General features: G+C 42.2%; 1 protein-coding gene across 1 annotated transcript in view; it reads left to right on the top strand.

Annotated features, from left to right (window-relative positions):
* SLC25A51 (solute carrier family 25 member 51) overlaps positions 1-6,171 on the top strand; it is a 9,272-nt gene extending 3,101 nt beyond the window's left edge. Inside the window, exons 2-3 of the mRNA XM_009280747.1 lie at positions 83-253; positions 3,536-6,171. Coding sequence (XP_009279022.1) covers positions 83-253; positions 3,536-4,450 — 1,086 coding nt within the window. The 3' untranslated portion in view covers positions 4,451-6,171. The remainder of the gene's footprint in view (positions 1-82; positions 254-3,535) is intronic.
* The last annotated feature ends 1,192 nt before the right edge of the window (positions 6,172-7,363 follow it).

Below are 7,363 nucleotides of genomic sequence, written 5' to 3'. Positions count from 1 at the left end.
GTTGTCTCCTGCCATCCCGGCGCGGCCTCCCCGTTTGCGCCTTTGCCGCGTTCCTGACTCGTGCTTGCCTGTTTGCTTTCAGGTCTCCTGGTGCCGTGCCCCGGAGGGGCTGCGATCGCTCGAGAGCCTCCCCGGCAAACCGGCGCCGCGGTCGGGCGGTCCTGTCAGCGCCGTTGGGAGCACTGAGGGTTCCAGCGGCACCACGGGTTTGCCCGGGCAGCTGCACGGTGGGAAGCCCCGCACCGAGAATGCAGTGAGTCTGGAAGTGTGCTGCGTGCTTCGGGAAGTGCTCGGTGCTTCCAGCGGGCTGTCAGTGGCGAGGAGCCAGTGGCTGGTGAGCCCTGAGCTGTAGTCTGGTGTATGTTGTAGTGGTAGCTGATCAGCTGGAGAAGCAAATGAACAAATCCATAAACCTTCCATGCTAACTGACACACCTGCATGTCTTCAGGATTTGGCTAATTGTGTAGGGTGAATATTTCTCATAATTGATGGCGAAAGAGTGTGAGTTTGTAGTATTATTCTGATTTACTGATTGAATGACTGTTGAGTTCCCAGAGTAATCTTAAACTGTGATTGGGCAAGGAGGACTTCCTAGGTAGCACATTCGTTCCACAGCAGTCAGGGTGATGGGAAACACTGCAATCTCTTACCAGTATTACAAATACAGAGATATAATGCAATATCAAGTAACAAATGTCCTTTTCTTTATTCTTCCCCTTGTGTTCTTCTGACCTAGTGGATTACATGCAAACATTTTGAAGGCCATGGTCGTTCAGGCAGGTAAATGGGTTGAAATCCTTCTTTAGAAGCACTAGATGTGCATACCACAAGATGGTGACAGTGGCAGGCACCTGATGTACAGATCTTGGATCAGGGAACATGATGTCAAAAAGGTTCACATGTGCCCCGTTGCTCAGAGCGCTCTGAAATTGGCTCCTGGGTTGAGGGGAACTTCTGTGTATAAATGGGATGTTGCAGCAGCTTCAGGGGTTTGTATGTATAGGCAATACTGTTGATCCAAAACTTCTACTCTTTTTTGAGAATGGTTTCTTTTATGTTAAATTCTAACAAAGTGGCTGCTGTGATCTAGTACTTGTAGGTGGCACAGGCCTTACAAATTATGTGTGAAAGCAAGGGTTCTGTCATGAACACTTCTGGGAGGACTTGCTGTGCCTGGGTCTTGCAAGTTCCCAACTCAGAAGCATGATGACTTCTTACGTGAGGATCGGTGCAGTCTTCAACGCTTCCCTACTGGACAGACCCAGTAGTTACACCAAAAGGAGCATGTAGCTTCTGAAACTAAACTAAAGGTCTCTCTCTTTTTTTTTTTTTTTAATTTTATTTTACTTATTACGAGTTTCTTTTGAGGGAAAAATATGTTTTGGCGACAGACAGCTGCCACCCATATAAATGACTAGTTGTCAAAGGTCTTTTGAATCATCTCCTTAACAGTGTTTTCTCTGGTGAGACTCTTCCACGCTGTGTTAGTTGAATTAGTATGACCCACTGTCCCCTGTCTAAGACTAGCATATCCGCATATGTGGCTTTTTTAGTATATGCAAGTAGAACTACAGTAATCTGAACAATAGTCTAAACTGGTGCATATCTCTGTCTCTGATGTTACTTCTTGTATTGACAGAAACACTTCATCTTTGTAAATTATTTAGGTGGCATTTTCACTTGCCAGACCTTAAAGGATTAAATAGCATGTAACTGTAGGGGAAAGCCAATCCAGGTACATGTGTTTTGTTTAAAAAATAAATTGTGTACTTGGTCAAAATAATCCGTCAGGTTGCTTTGAGCAATCCAGGTTGTTTCTGTATAGCCTCTGCCACGCGTCCTTCACATAACAGCCTTGTAGAGGCTGCACCTTGAGAAACAGTTCCTCATGCCAAGCAGGGGTATTAGCCCCAAATACCATTTTGAAATCATGGAAGTCTCATGCACGTTGCTGGTGGGGAGTATCTGAAGTTCACAAACCACCACCAGCCCCACTTGATTGTTACTGACTTAACTCAAGCTGTGCTGTAATGGAAGTTAGGATTCGGATCCGCTGCAAAAACAGTGTTTTATAATTGTTGAATAAGTAATCCTGTTTTAAATGACAAACAAGTGTTGGCTGGTAATGATTACTTCAGTACTTCTCTGCTTTATTTGGAAGAACTGTCTCTGTTTACGTGTCCTTTAGGATGTCAGATCTAGCCAAGCTCAAAGTCTTAAACTTCTTGACAGAACATGGAAATCAAGTGTGGGTTCAAGATGCCGTCTTTCTCTGCAGATGAGGCTGCAGGTTAATTAACTGGAACTTTCAGAATTTTTCAAAAAGTGTTCTTGTAGTTTAATTTAAGCCTGTGATTACAATTGTGTACTAGTTTTAGCTGGGATAGAGTTAATTTTCTTCATAGTAGCTTGTATGGGGCTAAGTTTTGGATTTGTGATGAAAACAGTGTTGGTAATACAGGGATGTTTTAGTTACTGCTGAGCAGTGTTTGCACAGCATCAAGGCCTTTTCTGCTCTTCACACTGCCCTGCCACTGAGCAGGCTGGGGGTGCACAAGGAGTTGGGGTCAACTGTCCCAGCTGTGTCCCCTCCCAGCTGACCAAAGGGATATTCCATACCATATGATATCATGCTTGTGCTCAGCAATAAAACTGGGGTGGAGGTTGGCGGGGGGGGCTGCTGCTCAGGGACTGACTGGGCATTGGTGGGTTGGTGGTGAGCAATTGTTTTCATTTGCATTGCTTGCTTTTCTTGGGTTTTATTTTCCTCTCTCTTTTTGTTGTTTTTTTCCCCTTACGAATTTTTTTTTTTTAAATTTCTTTCTAATTATTAAACTGTTTTTATCTGAGTTTCTGAGTTTCTTTCTCACTTTTACCCTTCTGATTCTCCCTGCTGGAGCCGGGGGGAGAAGAGTGAGTAAGTGGCTGGGGGGGGGTTTGGTGCTGGCCCGGTTATTTTAAAAAAAAATGGTGCTTAGTTGCTGGTCACGTTAATTTAAATAACAATTTGTCATGGTTTATCTGCCACAGGGAAAGGCAGAGTAGAGGGATTAGAATTTGTAATGCTACTGCATGTATTTTATTTATTTTTTATTTCTTTTTTTCTTAAACTCTCTTCTGTCAGTACCACCACTGTCCTGGTGGTGTGTGTTTTATTAGTGTGAGAGTAGACCCTTCACTGTTTGAATTCCTTGGCGCAGTGAATGGGGAAATCTAATGTGTAAGCTTCCTCTTGTCAGCTGTAACATAGCACTTGAGGAGTTCATATCTCAATTTCCTTCCCAATTTATTTCTATTTGAATTTGCAAGTGTACAGAAAGGAAAAACTGCTGCTTTTTCAGGTCTCTCAGACTTGAGTAGAAAACGGTGCAACATCTGTCAGATCTGGCATTTGTTGCTTTTCTCCTTCAAATTTTAGGGGCTTTCCTCGGATGTAAGATACCAGGTGCTGTTTGAATGATCCACTAGTGTGAAAAAATCTGCAGGGTCACCTGCAGCTCAGCTCATGTTCGTTCTTTTTTCTTTTTTGATGTAGGGAAGGAGAACTGAGATATGCTACAGTAAGAAAAACAGTATGATGGATTCAGAAGGTTCTGCCCCGACAAATTCAAAGGAATATCTAAACAATGACATAACGGCTACCTCTGGTAAACATTATCTTTGTGGCTACTGTGCGGCCTTCACAAATATAGCAGTCACTTTTCCCATCCAGAAGGTCCTCTTTCGACAGCAGTTGTATGGCCTGAAAACAAAGGATGCAGTACATCAGCTGCAGAAGGACGGAATTCGAAATCTCTATCGTGGCATCCTTCCTCCATTAATGCAGAAAACAACAACGCTGGCTTTAATGTTTGGCTTGTATGAAGATTTCTCCTCCCTGCTCCATAGCCACACGAGTGCTCCTGAACTCCTCACTCGCAGCATGGCAGCAGTGCTTGCAGGGACCACAGAAGCTGCTCTTACACCTTTTGAGCGAGTTCAGACTTTGCTTCAGGACTACAAACACCACGATAAATTTACAAACACTTACCAGGCTTTCAAGGTACTGAAAGTCTATGGGATGAGAGAATATTATCGGGGATTGGTGCCTATTCTGCTCCGAAATGGACCCAGTAATGCACTCTTCTTTGGCCTACGGGGACCTATCAAACAGTGTCTGCCTGAAGCAACTTCTTACAGCACTCATTTGGTCAATGACTTCATCTGTGGAGGGCTGTTGGGTGCCATGCTGGGATTCTTGTTTTTCCCAGTGAATGTTGTAAAAACTCGCATGCAAGCTCAAATTGGTGGTGAATTTCAGTCCTTCTCAAAAGTCTTTGTGAAGATCTGGCTGGAACGTGATAGAAAACTGATCCACCTTTTCAGAGGAGCCCATCTGAATTACCATCGTTCTGTCCTGTCCTGGGGCATAATCAATGCAACCTACGAATTCTTGCTAAAGCTATTGTGAAAACCACTATCTTCCTTCAGCTCTCTTGTTCATTTGTGTATTGGCACATATGATGTCGCTTAATCCCAGGGAACAGTGCCTGCGTAGTGTGAAAGGTAATTAGTCTTGGCCTTCAATATTTATGGGATGAATGGTGATGCATCTAAACCTTGGTGCAATTAAGATGAACTTTTTAAAGTATTTATCTGTTGGCAGGTGAGTTTACCCATAATGGAGCTACTAGACAAATACAATTTTTTTAAAAAAAACTTGTATTAGTCCAGCGGCTTATTCTGTATCACTCCCAAAATTTGTTAACGCTCCGTGATGGAATGTGCTCCACTGTCCACATTGTAGAACATGAAAATCAAGGAGGGGCTGATGAAAATTGATTCCCTTGCCTGATAAACTTCAAAATCTCAATTTAAGAACTGCATTTTGAAATGTTTTAGGGTCCTAAGTACTCCTTATTGTTTAAAGCTAAAAGGACGGATCCAGATGAGGATGACTGAAGTTTAGAACTTCAAGCTTAAACTAAGCCTACGCAAACTCTTCTGCCAGCTGTTTTGATGCTTGGCTTTAAGATGAACGTTTTGTTCAGCAGTGTAAGAGTGGTTACTGAATGTTTAACTTCATTGCAAGCTGACTCCAGTTCAAAGTGGGATCTCTGTGTGTGTATATGTACATGTGTGCCTTCATGTGAAAAAGGGAAAAGTGGAAGGAATGAAACAGCAAATTTACTAAAGCTTGTCCTTCCTTGTTAAAAAACCTATTTGTAAACATGGAGTTTGTTCTGCCTTTTTTTTTTTTTTCTTTTCCATTGCTGCTTTTTCTGTTGCTTACAGCTATGGGGCCAGAAAGAAGATGGCCCTTTCTGTAATGCTCATGAAATAGTTCAGCTTCCCGCAGTTGTGAAAGTAGTTCACAAATATAACTCTCTTGTACTGAGGTATCTTGTCTTTTGCAAATTACTTCTGTTTCATTTTGGCTGTGGAATAATGGATCACAAGAAGATACTTTTACGTGATACTTGTAGTTCTGCCTACTTGATATGTACTCTTTAACAGTTCTGTAAGACAGAACTGTACAGCAGCACTGACAAGATGAGGTTTCTGGGTATTATCCACTTCAGTAGAGGTCTGTAAGTGTAGCAGAGATGACAGCCAAAGATGACCTTAGAAGCAGCTAGGTAGGAAAGATACAGCATTTGGAGACATGTTTAAGGACGTCAGTAGGTGAGTATTGAAAAAGACTTACAGAAATATGAAGTATTGTGTGTCTTACAGACTTGGGAGTTGAGAGATATGAGACTTCAGGCCTTAGAGAAAGGGACAGAAGAGCAAGTATGACCATAAACCAGGTGAGGGTCTTAATAAAAAGCATTTGATTCTCCTGTGGGACTTTATTTTATAAACTATATAAAACCAAATATTTTGGATGATGGGGGGTAGGAAAGCTCTCAGAAACTGGTCTGAATTGGTCTTTTCATAAGTTTTGGAGTGGCTTTTACTTTTTTTAATTTGAGTTTTCCATTTGATTCTAATCAGTGTATTGTAATATAGTCCCTAGCTTCACAGTCAAAAATGACCAGGCACAAGTGAGCATTCTTGAATCCGAATGTTGTGATTATCTGCATTTAAATAAAATGTTTACTGAATGTTTGTTACTGGCAGAATCTGATTTTTACTAGTGTGCTGTTTTTTGTAATCACTCCTTAACAGAATAAAAAAAGTTGCGTCCTTCTTCTCTGTGGAAGATATTATATACTTCTCTAATGTTGGGAAATCTGAAGCATTGCTGGTAAGAGTTTAACATAAGCCTGCTGCTAATTGGTGATAGGCATTACTGTAGCAAAAAGAAGCAAGTGTAGTCCTGGTCTGTTGCTGTCTTTGCTTATGTATGTGGCACAGTTAGATGGAGCGTGCTGTAGGTCTGTCATGACAGAACTATGCTCAACTATCATCTTCGCTTTGCTTTATAACCACTGACAGTTGTACAATACATACTTAACAAATTACAGATGTTTTATGTTTAAGAGGACAGATACTCATAATCAGTGAAGAGACGGGTCCAGTGAATTTTGGCACACAAATGATCATGTATACCTATTTTATGCTAGTCAGGTAATGAAATTTGGTTCTTAGCTGTTTGGGGGGGGTGGGGTGGGGTGGAGCAGGGCTTTTGCATGGGAAAGTAAACTAATGTGAAGGCAACAGCTCTCAGCAGTTCTGAAATGATAGTGTGGCTGGGAGAGGCAAGAGGCTCCAGCAACAGCTATGAGAAATAAATACCATGTGTCAGTCAGGCTGTGATAGTCCAGTTAGGTTTTTTTCATAGAAACTAATGCCACCACATCTCTAACAATTAGAGAGACAGCTTTCCCCTCATTTATTATGCAGTGTATAATGAGGAGGCAAGAGAAAGCCACACATGCTGACAAGCCCAAAAAGCATTTTTGCAGCATCAGGATAGGTAAACTGGATATAGCAGATTATTTTAGGCAGGGTACAGACTGTTTACTGCTACCTGCTCTGGTGGTCTGCATCAAACAGGGCTGCTGTATGGATAAGATGTTCAGTCAAATTTTGACTCATCTCATTTTCAGGAAAAGTTGATGGAAAAGCACTGTGATGCACAAGCTTGAGAACTGTAGCAGCAGCTTAGTATTACTGCCTTTATAGCAATGCCAGGGCAACAAAGTGTGCTCATTTCGTTAGCTGCTTAGCTTGTATTCCTTTGGCCCAACTCAAATCCACCTTCTGATGCAAACCCAGATGTCAAGTTGCTCCTGCGTGTGTTGAGGCCTCATTTACAGGAAACACAACAGCAGATAACCAAGTGACGTGCACAACATGCCCTGAGCATGCAGTGCCTCACTGGTCCTGTATGACACTGTGACATTTGTCTGCTCCTCAGGTGATGCTGAGGCAGAAC

Source organism: Aptenodytes forsteri, unplaced genomic scaffold (assembly GCF_000699145.1).
Source record: "Aptenodytes forsteri isolate BGI_AS27 unplaced genomic scaffold, ASM69914v1 Scaffold203, whole genome shotgun sequence".
Taxonomy (NCBI): domain Eukaryota; kingdom Metazoa; phylum Chordata; class Aves; order Sphenisciformes; family Spheniscidae; genus Aptenodytes; species Aptenodytes forsteri.
The sequence above is the reverse complement of the archived record's forward strand: the minus strand, read 5'-3'. Positions and strand labels throughout refer to the sequence as shown.